This window comes from Vigna unguiculata, chromosome 2 (assembly GCF_004118075.2).
Source record: "Vigna unguiculata cultivar IT97K-499-35 chromosome 2, ASM411807v1, whole genome shotgun sequence".
Lineage (NCBI taxonomy): Eukaryota > Viridiplantae > Streptophyta > Magnoliopsida > Fabales > Fabaceae > Vigna > Vigna unguiculata.
In genome coordinates, this window is record NC_040280.1 from 28448485 (window position 1) to 28467809 (window position 19325).

A 19325-nucleotide genomic window follows, 5' to 3' on the forward strand; every position below is an offset into this window, starting at 1 on the left:
TTTCTAATTTTTTTATCAAACTAAAAATAATAATCTCTTTAAATATCTTCTTCCTAAATCTTTTCTTCTGAGTGACTCAACAAATAAAGAATAGATAGTAATTGTATACCGAATCTTCTATTTGCACTGTTACACAAACTCAATCTGCCTGTGCTACTGGGTCAAAAAGCCTGCGCCCCTTTGATCTGGACTTTCGATAGTTAATTATCATGCACTTTCTCATTCTGCACCCCCATAAATTTCTTTAGCACCTCTCATTTATTTTAGAATTGAAATATGGAAGTAAAATAAAATTTGTGACTTTTAAAATTATTAAAAAATTATTAATTTCTGGTATTTTTTTTTATCTGTGAGCACCATTTACGTTAATATTCTTAAGTTTGCACAAACTTCACATTCTTCTACATGTCTTCTTTTATTATTTCTAGTTATGAAAATAATATGTATACTAATTAGGATACATATTCTTCTAGTTTTCTTCAAGGACCCATCAAAATAACGTAAACCCTAATTAGGGTTATATTTTGTGGCAATACGGTTGGAGCAATTTTTGTGGTGTTGCTGTGATAGTCTGGCAAAAGAGGAAAACACTGTCCATAAAAGATAGGGAAATACTTTTTTCTTTGTACTATATATCTTCAAATACAATGCAGAACATTTACTTAACCTACAGTGTTAATGTCACTCTTTTATAGTAAAATATACACATTATATATTACTATTGATACACTGGTTACAAGGACCTCAAGAGGGTTTATTTAGCGTCAGTTCTGCATAATTAGCATAGCGTTTAAACTGATACTAACATTTTTTTGTTGTTTAATTTGATACTCATATGTAATAAGAAGATGCCTTTTGCATGTGTATAAATTATTAACCAGGGACTGCATGCATGGGAGAAAAAATGAACCATTTTAAAGAATCATTATCCAGGACTGAATGAAACTCATCATCTGTGTTCGATGAGAAGACAAAAAATTCGTTTTTAAAGTGAGTCATAGGAGTTGGTAACGTCATGAAGTGGCTGAAAATTAATTGCTGAAGCTGAAATGTTGAAGACTTTTGAAGAGGAGGAGCATGGCAGAGAGAGAAAAGAAGAGCACTTACGCACATTATATAAAAATGCAGAGGAATCTCACATGCAAAAAATGAATAGCTGTGACAGTGGAAGAAAGAAAGAAAAAAAATGAATCGAGGGTGAGAGCAACAACATATCCTGATGGATCCTGTGTTGTAAAGCATTACATAGAAGATAGAAGATCCTCTCCTGTATTATTCCCCTAATGAAAAATCACATCCTCCACTTCTTCAACAACCCTTTAGCTTTTTCCCCCCTTCTCTTTTGGAACGGAAGTGGGTGTCTTTATTTACATGACCCATCATATATATATAAACCAGAATCTCTCTTCCTATCTTCTTTTGTAATCCTCAAGCTTCCTTTTCCCTCTCCTTCCTTCTCTTCAACCTTAATCGTTAAGGCAATAGAGAGAGATACAGAGAGAGACGCGTATGCATCTACACATACCCACCACCTTCACACGCCACCTTTTTTTTGCTCATTACCTCAATCATTTTCGAATCATCATGAAATCATGTCTTGACGCCGACTCTTAATTTCGATCTTCTGTACTTTAATCAAGATTGAGCTATCCGTTTTATTTTTTTAATATAAAGATCAAACATATGCTTCATTTTCATATATTCTTTCTCACTTTTCTATATTTTTATTTCGTGTGTGGCTTTTGATACTCATTAACAATATAGGTCTAGATTTACAGGTTTATCACAAACATCGAACTCGTTCAACAAGAGTTAACTTCAACTTCTTCTTTTTTTTATTTGTGTGTAATTTGTTTTTATTAATTATATCAACGTACTCTCATATAAATTTATGGGTTGTTAAAAGTATTCAACCTTGTTATCCAACTTTAGCCTAGAGTAAACTTATGGTTGGGTGTTTGATTGATGAAAAATAAATTTTATCCTATGATAATATAGTTTCGTATAAATAAATTTTAACGTATATATGTGTAGTTAATGATATTGATCCAAAGGAGGGACGGTACCATTAAACTAGTTTCCTTACCATTGCTAAAATTAAGAGACGTTGTATTTATATAAATTTTGATAAAAAAAAAGAGAGTAGCCAATTAATAGATAGGGTAAAAAGAGAAGAGATGCGTCAATTAATTATATATAATTAATGTATGGAGAGATAAATAAAATAATAAAATATATGAATATTATAATTCTAAAAGTATAACATATATGGTATTTGGATAGAGGAAAACGTATGGGAAAAAGAAACAATAACATTTTCTTTCTGGGTATGTGGCTAGAAAGCATTGGACCCCTTTGAACGAAAATATATATATAGATATATAATGTTAGAGTGATCATTTTTACATTATACACGTTATACTTGATATTAGAATGTGTAGAAATTGTCATGACTAATTCACAATAATGAATTGTTATAAAATACATGAAAAAAAAAATTAGCATAATCCTATAAAGTTGGTCATGAAACGCGTAATCTAGTACCGACGAAGTGTGTTGCATGAATTAAAAAAAGTGCATGTGTCGTATATATTGTATATCTCCCTCCCACGAGTCACGAGAAAATTGACATAAAGACATTTTATTTTATAGGAGAACAAAGTTTTGTTTTAAAGCGATTTAACAATGACATTAATAATAAGAGTTAAAGCAAAATAAAGATGGTTAGTAATGAATGGAGGTATTTTTATCTTTGACAGAAGGAAGACGAAAATTGATACCCTGTCATGTATCATGGATTGGAACATATTCCTTGGTCACGCGTGCCGTCTTTACACGCGCTGACCCATCAAACCACCAATAGCATGCATGCATATCCAACAAACACCGTCCAATGGGGTCCACCACGGACACGTCATCCTCTTCCCACATTACTACGACCCATCTCAGACAGAAAAATTTTAATTCTGATGGATCCGGATCACGCTTTACTATTTTTTTTCTTTGTTTTTCAACAAGATATTCCTATAAGAGATATAATCATTATTTTATAATAATAAAATTACACATACATTTTAACCAATTCAAACAAAATTATATAACAATGTATAACGTGACAACATTAATTTGTCCACATGTTCAATAAACTCTCTAACTATAACTGGCCATTGATAAATCGGTAATATTTGTAAAAAAGAAATACCACCTATAAAAATATACTTTCTAGTATTAATGGGTTAGCAAATATAAAAATATGACGTCATTGATAAACGTTGTTATTAAAAGAGGTAAAATTTATTTATTTGTAAAATTTAAACTACTCTCGTGTTGTATAAGAAACACATCTTAAAAATGATCTCTCTAATTATTATTATGAAATTTACTTAACACGTACACCATAACTTATTTGTTTCTTTAAATAAGGGTAGTATTCTATACGTGAATTAAAATTTAATAATAATTATATTGATTGAAAAAGTAATAAATTGATATAAGGCTAATCTAAGGTTAAATCATTCTCTATCCTTTTGGAGTGTGAACGCTACTGGACTCTCTTAAATCATACGCCTATGTTCCTTCATTTTTTAATTTAGGTTGGTCCGTGAAATATATTAAATTACGATAAACTGTTTCTGAACGAAATAATAATTTTAATAAAGTAAAACGAAAACAGTAAAAGCCATGGAAAATGGAGTATTCCTTTCTTTATTGCCAAGTGTACGACAATCCCCATAAAAAAGATGGATCCAAAATTATATTTAATTATACATATTTTCTTAGTAAGTGTGCATTAGTAACCAAGAAACATGGTATCTTAAAAAAAATTCTGAAATACACAAAAAAAAAACTATGCAATAATTAATATAAAAGGTTAACTTTCCTTCATTTGTACGAAGTAATTGAGATGTTTCAACGGAACAAGAGGAAACAATTTGACAAGATACGCATTCCCCACACTTTTTACTGCTCAACTTTACCCAAAACATTGAGTTAGTCAAAAGTTTTTTGATTCCCGAACATTGGGTGTGTTTTACCTCGGTGATCCATTTTAACGAGAAAAATTATATTTTAACAAAATTTTATTCACAAATTTTAAATAATAGACACGTGACGATATTTCAATGATAGAAGAAAGGCTTAATATGATTTAGAAAAAAAATGATGTATATTAAAAAATAAACTTTATAAAAAAATTTATCAAATAATCATAATTGCGATGTGTTCACAGAAATGAAATGTATTTTGTAACGGCTAATATTTTGAGTTAGGTAGGAACGTAGCAGCGCAAAACTTTCCGCAACCCTTAGAAAGTAGTTAATGATGGAGCTTTAGCAACACTTTTCTCTTTATTTTTTTGGGTATAAATAAAGAGTTAAAGATGAGTGGTGGTATGCTTTGTCTTGGGGCCCATTTAGAACTTTTGTGGGCCCAGATTATAGAAAGCACGACTTAAGTAGCTGCTTTAAGCCTTTAACGCCCACTATTTGACTCTTTTGTCGTTTTACAGTTGAAACATCCTTTGCCATATATAAAGGAAGAGAACCGTCTTTTCTAGATACGTGATAAATAAATCCACTCAATCATCTTTTGTTGGGTAGTGTTGTTTAAGTAAAACAAAATGAATATAATCATTATTTTTTTTAACTTCTTTTTTTTCTTTCATTGGTTTAAAATATATGTGTGATGTCAATTCGGTTCACGTTTTCTTTTTGTATTTTTGAGAAGAAGTGCGTACCAAGCTTTTGTAAATCACTTTTCCCCAGAGATTATAGAAACTCTGGTAGTGTAAAATGAAAATAATTAACATCTCAAATGGTTAAGAATTTGTTTTTTATATACTTATGTGAACAAATTTATGTCATCAATCAATTAACATAACTTTTAAATGATTGCTGTATACGTAACTAACGGTATTGTACGCGAAAATTCACAAGTGCTTAATAATTATGTTTCTTTTTAGTACTTACTTTCTATAGAATAAATTAAGAAACATTTTTTAAGAATTTGGTTAAAACAAATATTCCTTACTCTCTTCTCTTTTCTTACTCAATCTCTACCATCTCCTTTGAGTTTAAAAAATATAAATTATCAGGTAATATTTTAGATTTATGATTGTATTTTTCAAATATCATCAATAAATTAAAAGCAATGCCGATATAATTTTATAAATATTTATTATAAAACTGAAAAAATTTAATGTAACCATAGTTTGATATAATTAATAATTAAATTTAAATCGTGATATTTTTCTATTGAATGAAAATATAAAACTATTTTAGTATATTTGTTTGTTTTTTTTTCTTAAAATAAAATGCACCCTAAACTTATACATAATAGTAACACCTAACTATCTTAACTTTCACGAACAAAAATTATATGCAATATTTCAAACATTTATTATGTCAAATTTCAAGTAAAAGTCTAATTTTATTATAATAATTGGCTTCAAAGTTTAATGAAAACTTTTTCTACTAGATTTGTTTTAACTTAATTGAAATTAATACTAAAATACCTAACTTTGTTGCAAAGAATTTCCAATTAGCTTTGTGCAAGTCCCTGACTTAGACTTGGTACATTTGGCTTGATTTGAAAGGTGAGTGGACAAAACTAAATTTTGGGGTCTTCTCAAAGGACACAATTACAGTTTACTTCGAATTGATGGATAATTTTTGTCCACAAAACATAAACGTGTAAGTACAGCGACCAATGACGCAAAGTCAAAGCTTATATAGGATATAGCTACGTCATTAACATGTGTTTTTAACCCTCTGCATCGGACGTTTGAGTTGAGCTCTCAAGCTCAACCAAGAAAAAAAAAATAAGAAAAAGGGTCACCATTATAAAAAAAGAAGAAGAAGAAGCTATAGAGGTGTTTTGATTTTTATTTTTTAAATTAACTAATTTTTTCAAATTAAATAAATTTGATTATATAATAAATAATTTAGATAATTCAGCAGAGATAAAACTAACTAATGCAAAGGTATTTGGAGTATTGAAATCAGAAATAAAAATAAATATATATTGTGAGCCCCATTATTGAGAGACGAGGGTCAATCATGGCTAGTTAGGTTTCTATATATATTTGCAGGCATAGGAAGGCATAAACAAAAAGAAGAAACCCTACCCCTTTACATGCACACAAGCAAAGATAAAAGGGTCACAGAAATAACAACCAAAAGCCCCCTTCTCCATCCCATACTCCACTTTCAAGCTTCAACGATTCCTCTTCTCCATTATTCACATCACAGAGCCCAACAAGGTCACACCGCAACACCTTCTGGTAGTCCTCACCAAGCGATGAGAGTTCCCGTTCCCTCATCCCCACAGGCTAACCCAAAACCCACTAATAACCTACTCCGTACCATTGCCCTTCCCAACCTCAACACCACGGGCCTCTGCTACGAGCCCACCTCTGTCCTCGACCTGTGCCGAAGCCCCAGCCCGGGCTCCGAAAAGCCCACCGATCACGCAGTTGTGGTCACGGACTCCCAAGATTGTCTGGACCTGGACGACCATGCGTTGCACAACTTGGATTGGGACTCCATCATGAAGGACTTGGGCTTACACGATGACTCAGGTACTCCCCTCTTGAAGACTATTCCCCACCCCGACAACAACAATAACAACCCATGCGACGACTTCACCATCGCACCCTTCGATCACGCCCTTGAATTCTCCACTCTCTCCGACATCTACTCCAGCCAAAACCTCGCCTTCGATTTTAACCACCTCGTTCACGACTTCAGCAACCACCACCACAACAACGGCTTCGATTTCATCGAAGAGCTCATCCGCGCCGCGGATTGCTTCGACACCAAGCAGTTACACGTCGCACAGGTGATATTGGAGCGGCTCAATCAACGGCTACGATCCCCCGTGGGAAAACCCCTCCAACGCGCAGCGTTTTACTTCAAAGAAGCTCTCCAGTCCCTTCTCTCCGGTTCGAACCGGACGCCCAGGATTTCCTCGCTGGTGGAAATCGTGCATGGCATCAGAACCTTCAAGGCCTTCTCCGGAATCTCGCCGATCCCAATGTTCTCGATCTTCACCACCAACCAGGTGGTTCTCGATCACGCTGCGTGCTCCTTCATGCACGTCATCGACTTCGACATCGGCCTCGGGATCCAATACGCTTCTCTCATGAAGGAGATAGCGGAGAAGGCCACGGAATCGCCGTCTCTCCGAATCACCGCCGTCGTTCCCGAAGAGTACGCCGCCGAGAGCACCCTGGTACGCGAAAACCTGGCGCAGTTCGCTCTCGAACTCAGGATTCGTGTCCAGGTCGACTTCGTGCCGCTCCGAACCTTCGAGACGCTATCGTTCAAGGCAGTGAAGCTCGTCGATGGCGAGAGCACCACCGTGCTCCTTTCGCCAGTGATTTTCCGCCACCTCGAAAATTCTGCCGGGTTCTTGGCGAACTTGCGGGTGGTCTCTCCCAGCGTGGTGGTTTTGGTGGATGGCGAGGGGTGGGCGGATATGGCCACAGCGGCAGCCTCGTCGTTCCGCCGCGGCGTTGTGAGCAGTTTGGAGTACTACTCGATGATGTTGGAGTCGCTGGATGTGTCGACGGCTGCGGGAGGAGGGGAGTGGGTGAGGAGAATCGAGATGATGCAGCTGCGACCGAAGATTTTGGCGGCGGTGGAGAGTTCATGGCGGCGAGTGCCACCGTGGAGGGAGGCCTTTTACGGCGCCGGATTGAGGCCGGTTCAGTTGAGCCAGTTTGCGGATTTCCAAGCAGAGTGCTTGTTGGCGAAGTCGCAAATCAGAGGCTTCCACGTGCAGAAACGTCAGAACGAACTTACACTGTTCTGGCATGACAGGGCCATGGTTTCCTCGTCAGCTTGGCGGTTTTAGAAGACAGTAAATTGTTGTTCCTGGAGAGGGAATTATGAAATATTAACCTACCACTAATTAGTAGTACTGTTGCAATAATAAGATTGTTACTTATTACATTTGAATTTTCAAGTGATTGTGATGGAAAATGTAGGTATCTTTTGCAAAAGGAAAAAGCGGGGAGGGATGAACATGTATTTATTCTGGACCATTTTGTTATCTTCTAAAGTTGGAGGGGGACGTTGTCTTTCTTTGTTGGGCTCTTGTTATCCTAATCAACTTTACTCATTTTCAAATCAAAGAGGGTTCTTTCTATGCCACATTATATGGCTCTTTGACTTCTTTCTATCTTTTATTCCTTGTAGTATTCAAAATGATAAATCAAAGGTTTATATCACCAGCATATTCAATATTACATTATACTTCGTCATATTCACCTTCTTTTCTTCTTCTCACTTGTGTGTCAAATTATGTTCTCAATGCCAAACTGACATGACACGATAAATATGTCAATGACAAAGAACATTCACACCCTCTCTCTTTATACGTGTATATGCATATATATAGGGCACTAGGGATGGAAGCATCTTCAACATGTATAGAAAAAGCATAGGGGGTAGGAAAGTTGTGCCGATAGCCTAGCAATTTCATGCTTATTAAGTTCTGAGACAGATTGTGATTGTTTTCTGCAATACAACATGAAAGACAATCACTTACCATGCATGCTTCTTGTTCGTTCTGAAATGGATTTCCTTTTCTGCCAGCTTTCGACGATGGTTTTGATGAATGGGGATTTTAGGAATTCCTTATCTAATAGATTTTCATGCGTGCTCAATAAAAATTGGTGCATGGAGTCTGAGCGTGGATGTTTGTGATGGTAGAGTGTGAGGTGGAGTAATCGTTTTGGAGACAACTTGGTGCACTTATCGGCAGAGAATCATGAGATATGATTGTTCATGGCGAGTCTTCAAAAATGTTCTTCAATCGCTTCCCCCAAATACTAACTTTAGTAGATAATAAGAACAACTCAGTGGACCTACTTTATATTTTGGGTTGTTGTGCGAAGTAATGGGTCCTCATCTAATTCAAAGTTTGTAATATAATAATATTTAGTCCTAATTCTCCGTGATTTTTCTGTCATCCGGCCGAACATTAAAAATACAAAAGTTTAATATATTTTAAAATATTAAAATTAGTATTCATCGATATATTTATAAAAAAATCAACAAACAATTCAAAATTCATTTTGACATTCTCATGAAAAGAAAAGAAAAAACTAAAAATATAATTATTATATACTCATATATTATTGTACTGTTTCAGTCATTCGAGTTTAACCGGTACTTAAAGATAAATATTAAACATTAAAAATTGATTTAAAGTCTATGGATAGAGAAATTATTTTATATTTAGTTTAAATTTTATTATAAAAAACGATATCTGATATGTAGTTATTTTATTTGTTTTGTAATTTTTTGTGAGATTTCCCATGGGCTAACTTATGGAAAAGGGTATAGTGGGGTAGAAAAGGTAAATCTCCAATGTGTGACATATGAAAAAAAGAGTACAATGGGTTAGAAAGACAGATCTTATGGGTTAAGCTCTGAAAGAGTATAATGAATCAGAAAGATAAATCTCGAATGGGTCGAGTTATGAAAGAGTAAAGTGAATGTTTAACTATGGATCAATTCAATTCTTATTGTAACCTAAATTCGGCAATTATTATAATTTGTTATATATATGAAAATTATTATTTCTTAGAGTAGTTATTATTTTTTGGAGGTTAGTATTTTAGAAGATACTCTAGAAAGAGATATCTTAAAAGATATACAGAATAAATAATATGACATCTTTAAATTGTAATTGATTTATCTATAAATTAAACAATATCTATCCCAGTTAAGAGAGAAAACAATTTTGGCTTGAGTGTGTCTCGTTGAGATTGAAGTATTTTCACTCCTTACTTATGGATATTTGTTTTGGGCACAAGTATTTTGTACTTTTATTGGAACAAATTGACAGCCACGACAAAACTTGATCCCAACCCCACTTAAACAGAAAACATGTCAACAAAAGTTGATTTTGTTTTCAAAAACATGTGAACGGGAGTAAATGGAGGTGTAGGGGATGAAGTGGGTGAGCGACCTATTGAGAGAACACACAAAGGACGAGGGGAATATAAAGTGATTTAATTTTTTTTTATTAAATTTTTCATCAAGGGTGTAAGACTACTAGGGTGTGGGAAGGAAAAATAGGTAGGTGCAGGAAGAAGCACCCGGTGAAAATACCTGCATTCATTGTTTGTTGAAGGCATGTTATTAATTGGGTTGGACCTATTTTAGATTATAAATATCTATTGCTTTTGTTCTTGGGTCTTTCTTCCTGCACCTCCAAAATTTCTTTTACACCTCCAAACTTTCTTTAAATTCACAAAAAATTCTTTGACCATTTAAGAAAACCCGTAGACACCACACCCACAAAATTATGTTGATTTTCAGAAGTCAAAATATATCACTGGAAGTCGACTTCCGGAAGTCAAAAATCATCACCGGAAGTCGACTTCCGAAAGTAAAAAAATATTCCCGGAAGTCAAAAAAATTCTCCTGAAGTTGACTTCCGTAAGTGAAAAACAAATTTTATGTCGAATATTTTTAATTCTTTTTAAAATTTATATTTTTTAACTTTTAATGATATTTTTTAGTTTATTATTTCATTTATTTTTTATGTTTTCATATTTCTTAATATATATTTTTTTAAAAATATTATTATCTATATATATAATTTTATTTTTATTTAATATACTGAAAATAAATATAAAAATAAAAATAAGTAAAATTAAAATAATATTAAACTTTAAATAAAAAAACAAAAGAATAAAAAATTTATTCTGCTTCATTTAATTTTATTTAATATTTAAATTCATTTTAAAATAATGAAACTTTAAATTAAAAGAAAAAGAAGAAAGAAAATATATATACAAATATATATATATATATATATATATATATATATATATATATATATATATATATATATATATATATATATATATTTATATATATATATATATATATATTCGTTTTTTTTAATTTTAAATTTCATTATTTATATATTATTTATATATGTTATTTTAAATATGATTTTTTTAATTTTTTTCTTTTATTAAATTTTTAATAAATTACATAAAAATAAATTTAAATTTAAAATATAAAAAAAAATATAATTGAAAAATTTTAAAAATTTGTTTAAAATTAAATATTTAAATTTTAAACAAAATTAAAAAATTTAAATAAAATATAAAATAATATACACATAAAATATATAAATAAAATAATTATAATAATATCAATAAAATAAATAAAATTAAAAATAATTTAAAAAATAATTTAAATTAAAATAATAAAACATTAACAGAAAAAAAATATATATATATATATATATATATATATATATATTTTTCACTTTTTTTAAATTTGAGGTTTTATTATTTTAATTTAAATTATTTTTTAATTTTATTTTTCAATTTTTTACTTAGTATTTTTATTATTTATTTTTTTATTTTTTAAAGTAATTTTTTTTTTAAATTTATATGTTGTATAATTTTTAATACATGTTTTAAAAAATAAAATAAAATAAAATATATAATTTTTTTTATATACGGAAGTCGACTTTTGTAATGTTTTTTGATTTTTGGAAGTCGACTTCCGGAAGTCGACTTCCGGTGATATATTTTGACTTTCAGAAGTCGATTTTCGATGATATATTTTGACTTTCGGAGGTCGATTTTCGATGATATATTTTGACTTCCGAAAGTCGACATTCGGAAGTATTTTTGGGGGTGTGATGTCCGTGAATTTCTTTAAATGGTCAAAGGGTATTTTGGAAATTTAAAAAAAAAATTGGAAGTGCAGAAGAAATGCTTGGAGGTGTAGGAAAAAAGACCCTTGTTCTTTTGTGTATTCTAGGGTTTGCCAAATACACTATGCTTCTCCCAATATATTTGGAGCACATTATTCAATACTATGAAGCCCTGGTGACAAACAATTCCAAAAGTTCACCTTTGATGGAGAAAATTTGACTCTAAAGGATGAAAAAAAATCTGGAAGAAAACAAATATATTAAATGAACAAAGCAATATCGGCTGGACTAGGATAATCAATTTTATCCCAATCCAAAGTAAACACCCTCATTTGAAAGTATATCACTAAAGAAAAATGTACCCACATAATAAACGTCATCAAATCATAAAAGTTTAAAATCTCATCAAATCATAAAACCGATCCTTCTACCACTGGTAACTTTGATGAAACAAACCATGAAAAATAAATTGGTTTAGAGAAATAATAACAAAATTACAAAATAAATATCACAAATAAAGGTTACTGGAACTCATATAAACAAAACGTGAAACTCAAATGAAAATAAACTTACCTTCGTCAGATTAAGTGTGTAGATAGAATTCAAGATTTTTTTAAAAAAAATAAATTGTACCACTTACTGAATTTACTGAATGACCTCTTTTTCCTCCTAAGAAAGCACGACCCACAAAAACATCTGGAGCAGCCAAGTAAACTCTATGAAACTAATGATATACTAAATAAATAAATAAAAACTAAAAATTGCTCACGCACAACTAAAGAAAACTAAATAATAAAACTGAAAAGACATATTACTTTTACAAATTTAAAATTGAAAATAATCTAACATATATTATCATTTATTCGCATGTATGATCAATTATTAATAATTGCTAAATGTATGATCAATTATTCGCATGTTTAATTGTTAGTTAATATCTTACTTAATATATTTTAATATTATCAATCAATATCAGATTTTATGTAGTAATTATTTCCTTTATAAACTTTATTAATTGATACACATATTTATTTTTATAATTATTATGGAGATAAATTATTTTAATCATTATATTTGGTTTCGAAAAAAAAATTAAGAGCGAATTCGTATATCTTTCTTTTGTAATATTTATCATTATATTACTATTATTATTGTTATTTTAATTATATTTAATTTCAACAGTTATTTTTAAATATTATTATTATTTTTGCTATTGTTATTTAACTTTTTTTATATTTTACCTTTACTATTATACATGACTATAACAATTAAATATAATTATATAAATTAATTATTCATTTAAATATAACAGTAATTACATTAATTTTTTTTAACACAAATTGAAAAAAAAAACAATATCTAAGACTAATTTTGATAAGATATCTTCTAATCTTTAAAGTTTGAAACTAAATTATTTAATTTTTTTATATTTTTCTTTTACTATTATACATGACTATAACAATTAAATATAATTATATACATTAATTATTCATTTAAATATAACAGTAATTACATTAATTTTTTTAACATAAATTAAAAAAAACAATATTTAAGACTAATTTGATAAGATATCTTCTAATTTTTAAAGTTTAAAACTAAATTATTTGAAAATTTGAAAAATTGGGAGATAAACAAAATTAATTTTCATGTGATGATTTACAAAGTAAAAAGATTTTTAACCCAATTTTCTTAAGTTTAGTCATTGGTGTTTCTCTCTGTCTCTGGACAATTTCTTTTGGTGGTTCATGTTTTTGTTTTTTGTATAGACGGTTAGCATTAAAACTGAAGCGTATAAAGTATGGACGAATTGACCTAGCAAATGGGAAGCGAAGGGAATGGTGCCTAGGGAACTACGATGGATCTCCTCGGATCAAACCTAACAAGCGAAGTTCGCATGACTTCTTCTCTCTGATTAATTTTCGTTAACTTCTTTTTTGTTCTTTTCTCTCTTTTTTTCTAGGGTTTTGATTCTGCCTCCAATTGCCACCAAATTCTTCGTTTCAATTACCTTTTTCTATTGTTGATTTCGTTTATTGCCTGTATCAATGAACTACGATATTAGTTATTAAAATTTTTGGCTGTATCATTCTGCGGAATTTGTTTGTTTGTCATGCATGATTAGGTTATTGATGTTTGATTGTGAACGATTTGGCGCAGGTTGGACTCCGTTTGCTCCTTTGTCCTCTTGGTTCCAACGTCGTAATTCGAACAGCATGGTGAGATATTTCCATTTTGCTATTATTAGCAGTTATGATTTGAAGGAGGTATGTGGTTAAATTTGTTGGTTTGCCGTTGATATTCTGTTTTTGTAGTTGCGGTGTCGGAGTTGCTTTGCCTGTTTACTCTACGTTCAAGGCAATAGAGAATAAAGATCAAGATGCTCAACAGAGGTGTCTTTTCTACTGGGCGGGTACGAATTTGCCTAACCTTTTATTTTCTGTTTTGATCTCTTATTAGAAACCCCGTATATTAGACTCTAAGATATAGATGGAAATGAGAAACTATACTCTGATACTGCTATGGTGTATCCAGTTCTCTGTTTTTAGGGGAGAACCTACCAGGGTTATTACATTGCCAGTGACTGGAAAGGTTTCGTGAGGTTTCTCGCTTAAAAAATTACAACATAAAAAGTTAAAAACTTGCCACTTGATTCATACAGCAGGATGGACCCTCTCTAGTTTCTACACGTAATTAACATTCTAGTATTACAATCTTGTATTTTTGTTTTTCTTGCTTCATGACAATAGAGCAAGTGTGGAGCAATTTCTTGAAAACCCAACATAGCGTGACTATGGAATGTATGTATGCTGGATAAATTGAAAAACTTTTGTTTCTAAGGACTTTGACAGAATAGAATCACTTTTCTTTTGATATTTGTTAGATTGAATTCGTGATTTTCTAGTGTTGTAGCATGTGTATCGCATTTAATAAATATTTATCTTTGGATTTGCATTAAACCATTTAAATTGCAATGTAAGACTATTTTTAACTATCAACAATTTCTTTCAAAAAACCTACTAAAATTCAATTTAGATATAGCGATAATAAATTGTTAGGTGAGAGGGATAAGCAGCTAAATAATTAAATATACATATAAAGATAACAGGAAATAGAGATTTATAGAATTTTATCCCCTCTCCTTTTTTTTATGCATATTTCCTTTCACTGTGTTGCTTGTCATTGGACTTGTGTTATAACTTGTTCCTGGGCATCTTTAGTTATTAATAGAAGATTGTAGGAACCACATATGGACCCAACCTAACGCACTATTGTTTTATCAGAAGGTTAAAATTGAATCCAAAGACTGAGCTGTGATTCTGAGTCAATTAAAACAGCTTCCTACATATGGGCCCTACCCGATGTACTAATTGATATATCAGAAGGGAAGGGGGAAATTAGGTCATAAAACTGAGCTGTGGTTCTTACCCTCAGGTATTACAGCTTCCTACAGCCTACACAGCATATCCTATTCTGGTAGCTGATGACAAGTTACTGATGTTCTAACCTAGAAGTGGGTTTAGGATTGTTGGATTGTACCAAGAATTGTAAGTTTAAACTATAATGAAAAACTATATTTAAACATGTACATATGCATACATCTCCATAAAAAGTAACACTGATAAGGAACCTAATAAGACATCAGCGTAACAACAGCTGCCTAATAACTTAGCACACAGAAGTAACAGCTTGAAAAAGAAAAGACATAAGGCAACAGTTTCCTGTTGGAATGAAGAAGCACATTGGTAGAGTGAAGCACCAACAGCTAATGAAGGGGTAAGGGTTGGTTGTCAGTTATGAAAGAGAGGAGAACAATGGTTAGGAGTTAGTCAATTTTTTAGGCACAAGATATGCTGATTTTTTTTTTTTCTGGCACTGGACTGGTATGCATGACCCAACTTGCTTAATTCGTCCAAATGGTGTGTATTTTGCACAAAACCCCAATGATCCAATGCCTCTGGACTGCTCCAAATGCGTATGGTCCTGCCTGACATGTGACTTTTGGAAGGAAACAATTTGTTGGATCTAGTTCAAATGAACATAAAGCATATTATATTATATTATAGTGATTTTTTTTCTCCTTTTTCTTTTTCTTTTTTTATTTTTTTGCAGCCTACGGTTCGTTCAGCCTTGTTGAAGTGTTCACAGACAAGCTTATTTCATGGTATAGTTTGATCACTTCATGATCCATCAATTGGATTGTTGTATATACCCCCTTTGATTTTCAGAGTTCTAGCTTTATTGTCTTCTCAGTGTGTGATACACTACCTTCTTGTGACAATATTCTGTTTCCTTTTTTTGTTATTCTTTTACGGCTGTTAGTGTTATGTGCATCTGGATTATTAGTTATGGCAGACTCATAATGAACTAAATCACTTGTAATTTTAATTATTTTTGCAGGTGTCCCATGTACTATCACATGAAGTTTGCATTTCTTGTCTGGCTTCAACTTCCACCCACCAGTGTGAGTTCCATAGAGTTAGATTGACTCTATAATGATGTTTTTGACCCATTTGTAACTTTTTTCCTTTTTAAGTGTTCCTATCTTATGTTTCTTGTGCTATTTTTCCCTTCTTAGTTCTCACCCTATTTTTCTTAATCTCCTTTTACTTTTACCATGATTTGGTCATGTATCTCCATATATCTCAAATAAATCTGCAGTTTTTTATAAGCACCGATCGCCACAATTGATATATTTTTTATTTTCTGTTGGTATGCATGTGTGGTTTTGTCGAAGTGAGAGCAGTGTGATTTGGGAAAAACTATATGGGCATTTATTTGGGAGGCAAAAGAAACAACTATGCATAAACTACTGAATTGCATTTGAAGTTGGGCAGAAAAGTTTTGACATGAAACTGCATAAATCTAAATGTAAACCTAATTCTGTAAGCTAGGGGCTTGAATTTTTTTACATGTACAGTGTTCAATTTTTTTAATACCCTTTTTAATTGTTAAATTATAGTTGCGCATTTAGATGAAGCTCTAATGTCATTTTTAGACAGCATATTTTCAGTTTGCTCTTGCCATATTCTTAGTCATAAATTATTTAATAGTCTTGGAATTTGTGTACTGTAATTTCTTGGAGGAATTCCCCTTCTAAAGTTATTAGCAATTTTTTTATCCTCCATCTTCGTATTTTGTATTTGTTTATTGTTATTTAGATCACTCTATTGGCTTGTATAATATGTTTAATGGTTGACAATTTGTGTGTTTAATGCCTCTACTGTTATTTTTTTTTTTGGTGAAAACTACTTTGTTCAAACAGGGAGCAAAGCAATTATATACGAACCACCTGCGCCCCTTCTTGTTGAGGCATCAAGAGCGAGTTGATCAAGTGTTGGGTTTTGCATATTGTGAAATGGTATGTCTAATACATGTCTAATACCTTTTGTTAACGACTGTATTTGACGGTGGAATTTGACTTGTTACACATTCAGATCAAACTGGTCAGTTCATACCATGCAGAGATCAAGCTTGTCAAGAGCATGGTAGTAAAGATTACCGGATCAGGTAAAACAATTTTGTTTCTGCCCTATGCAATTGCTGCTACTTATTACCCATGTATGTTGCTGAATGAACTACAAATTTAATGCAGCCGAAAAACTGCTGAGAGGCACTGCTGAATCAGATAGATCGCAGCAACATAGTTCTGCTGAAGACCCTGCAGTGCCCTCTGATACTGAACCTGACCAAAACCATAATCACTGATGAGTGCCTCCAGGAAACGCCATGGACTGTGTAATAAGGGAGACTAGACTTCTTAATTAGCTTTTTTTAAGGTAGTCAATATCAGGAATTTTGTAAATTTAAATTTTTTATTCGAGTTTAGGATAAAGTGAAACAACTGTGGTTCAGTGTAACAATTAAAGAAGAGGGAGTTAAAAAAACAGAGTAATATTATCTCAATGTTATTAAAGAAGTTTCTATGTGATTTTTAAGTAACTTTTTTGTGTATTAATTCTGTAAAAAATGTCTTTTGACACTATGAGATGACCTTAAAAGCCTTAAAAGGTAATGCTCGTGTAAATATGATATCTATTGATTTATGGTAAAGTACATTTTAAATCTTTATTTGTTTTAATATATTTCTGAACTTTAGTTGATTATGCCTATAAATATTATATACATGAATAATTCTTCTTGGAATAAAAGGGTGTATAGTCTATAAATATATTTGTGTTGTATCGATAGCAAAGGTGATAATCTATGTTAGCCCATAATGTTGCCACCAAAACCATTAACACAAGTTATAGATTATAAAAAGACTTCTTTCGCTAACAATTAATTATTTCTTAAAATCACTGATAGTTCCTCTACCCTAGAATGAAACCTACAGCACTAATGTTTCTGAAACCAGAACGGCCACTAAAATGGAAACTACCTTGATGATATGTGCATCAAGACGACACTCTGAAGCTTCGATTCTTATATCCTAGCCACTCCACCGTCGTTGGTAACTCTTCACACTCACCCTGGTTGGAACAAGAAACGTAGGAACACATCCACCTGTTGTAAAATTGTAGAGCATTGAATAAGTCAAATAAACGTAGCTTTCTAGCCTTCAAAAGCAATTAAGGGACACACATGCTTGCGTAGTCTAGACCTCCTGGCGATTCTGTGTTTTTCAGCTCACTTTCCTCCTAAAAAAGGAAAAAAGGTTGAAAAAAGAAAGAAAGTAAAGCTCAGTCAGGTAAAGAAAGTAAAAAAATTAAAAGTTGCAGCAACATAATCATGAATCTGTCTGAGAAATACAAGCAAATATTTTGGTGTCAGTTAAAATAAGTATGAAGAAGACACACATTATTATTTAGGAAAAACTAATCTGGAAAATAGTACTTTTGTGCACTGTCCATCACGTGCGACTTCACCTCCCGCTTAGGTTGGAGGAGAGGAGTAACAGTCACTGAGGCAGTAGATTGATTTTTTCTAATTTTGCAGACATTCACTCACCTTGCTTTCTATTGAGGAATAGTACTGACATAATTGTTCTGTGCATTGGCTCCTTAAAAGCTTCTTCACACAGAATCATTGTTTTGTTTGCAGCATCCATTAATAGGACTTTGTCAAAACTTCCTTTCTTGTTTTGTAGCTGAATCCTACAACGAAGTACAACTCATGAGATTTCAAGAAAAAGGAAGGAAAAAAACAAATCAATGCCTTACTTTCATTGAGAAATTTGAAGTAACATAAAAAGTAGGTGTAAAATATGAGGAACCAAGTAGATTGCAGGAAGGATGTTAATATTTATTAACTTACTTTAAACGATTGAGAGCACCCAAGTTCTGATTCTAAACAGTGAACCTGTTTGGTTAGTATTCTCATCACTAGCATCCCAAGATCTCTCTGAACCACTTTCAAAAGTGTTGCTGAAATTTTGTGAAAAAATAGACAAAACTGTCGATGAGAACAAAACTGCCTCGTATCTGTTTAGGTAATTATACCACGTTGAACACAACAACAGAACAGGTAACACATACCAGACAACATTCTGAATTAAGAAATATAAAGTCACGTTTTACTAAAAGCATTCAAATTAAGCAAAGATAAGAAAAAATTAAATGAGTTTAACATATTCTTCTTCTTCTTTTTGGAGGAAATCATTTTAATCTATTTATTCTCCTCAAATGAATTATCGA

The 19325-nt window shown here is 31.9% G+C and overlaps 2 protein-coding genes across 2 annotated transcripts; both read left to right on the forward strand.

Moving 5' to 3' along the window:
* The first annotated feature begins 6085 nt into the window (after positions 1 to 6085).
* Positions 6086 to 8233, forward strand: LOC114174251 (scarecrow-like protein 15). The gene has a single exon (XM_028059050.1). The coding sequence runs from the start codon at positions 6133 to 6135 to the stop codon at positions 7852 to 7854; it is 1722 nt and encodes a 573-aa protein (XP_027914851.1). The 5' UTR covers positions 6086 to 6132; the 3' UTR covers positions 7855 to 8233.
* A 5137-nt stretch (positions 8234 to 13370) lies between these two features.
* LOC114173922 (HVA22-like protein k) lies at positions 13371 to 17643 on the forward strand. The gene is made up of 8 exons (XM_028058599.1): positions 13371 to 13579; positions 13849 to 13907; positions 14004 to 14101; positions 15802 to 15853; positions 16090 to 16153; positions 16955 to 17050; positions 17127 to 17199; positions 17285 to 17643. Exons 1-8 carry the CDS (start codon positions 13547 to 13549, stop codon positions 17395 to 17397), a joined length of 588 nt encoding a protein of 195 aa, XP_027914400.1. The 5' UTR covers positions 13371 to 13546; the 3' UTR covers positions 17398 to 17643.
* Positions 17644 to 19325: the final 1682 nt, after the last annotated feature.